General features: G+C 56.9%; 1 protein-coding gene across 1 annotated transcript; it reads right to left on the reverse strand.

The window, feature by feature from the left end:
• On the reverse strand, nt 1-727 carry CSUI_009637 (uncharacterized protein). Its single transcript, XM_068069750.1, has one exon. The coding sequence runs from the start codon at nt 671-673 to the stop codon at nt 506-508; it is 168 nt and encodes a 55-aa protein (XP_067918276.1). The 5' UTR covers nt 674-727; the 3' UTR covers nt 1-505.
• Nucleotides 728-754: the final 27 nt, after the last annotated feature.

A 754-nucleotide genomic window follows, 5' to 3' on the forward strand; every position in this document is an offset into this window, starting at 1 on the left:
GAGTGGCTGCCGGCAAACCCCTCATACCCCTGTTGCCGGTTTTGCCTCCACCCTAACGTCCTTTCTAGCCTGAAACCGGCTCTCAGCCCAAAACTTGCCAAGAGACCTCTCGAAAATCGAGTTTCCTCGAGCCGTGACATTTGCGGCTGGTCACGGAACTATCTGTTGTGGAAGCCCAGCCGGCAGGACGGACTGCGAAGGAAGTGGTCCGGGAGCCCGTGAGGGCAGGAGAGCACAGTAATCCTGCAACGAATCGCTCTCGAACTTTTGAGGAAGTCCTGGAGAAAGCGGAAGGCAGTAAATCTGAGAAACGGTGCTTGTTGTTCAGTGAGGAGTGGGCTCAGCTCGCATCTTGCCCCCAGTGGGAGTATTTTGTCACAGAAATTCTCCGATCATGTAATGAGGCCCGCCCTCTACCATCCTTCCGGTAAGTAAGTCTGCCGAAACAGAGAGGCAGAAGCAACAACAGTCTGCAGGAGGGACAGCCCGACTCGCGCTTTTTCACTTAGCAATGCTGCCCCTGCGGGGCGTGAGAGTGTGACGCCTGTCTCGTCTCCCTCCGACGCTGTCGGCAGTGGCCGGATCGATGAATGCGCTCTCGAGGGTGCGCGACTCCCTGGCCTGCTCGCCTCAGTGAGTTCTGCTTCATGAGGGCGTCGAGACACGAAGGCATGACCAGAAGGAGTCGTGAGCCTTGTTTTAGTCCCCCGAGACAGCCTTACTTACGGAACTCGAGCACGGAGTGAGAGTCAAA

The sequence above is a fragment of the Cystoisospora suis genome (assembly GCF_002600585.1).
Source record: "Cystoisospora suis strain Wien I chromosome Unknown contig_5837, whole genome shotgun sequence".
Taxonomy (NCBI): Eukaryota; Apicomplexa; class Conoidasida; order Eucoccidiorida; family Sarcocystidae; genus Cystoisospora; species Cystoisospora suis.

What these genes read in the sequence shown, in the direction of transcription:
- CSUI_009637 (XM_068069750.1), bottom strand. Translation starts at nt 673, where the DNA reads ATGCCTTCGTGTCTCGACGCCCTCATGAAGCAGAACTCACTGAGGCGA.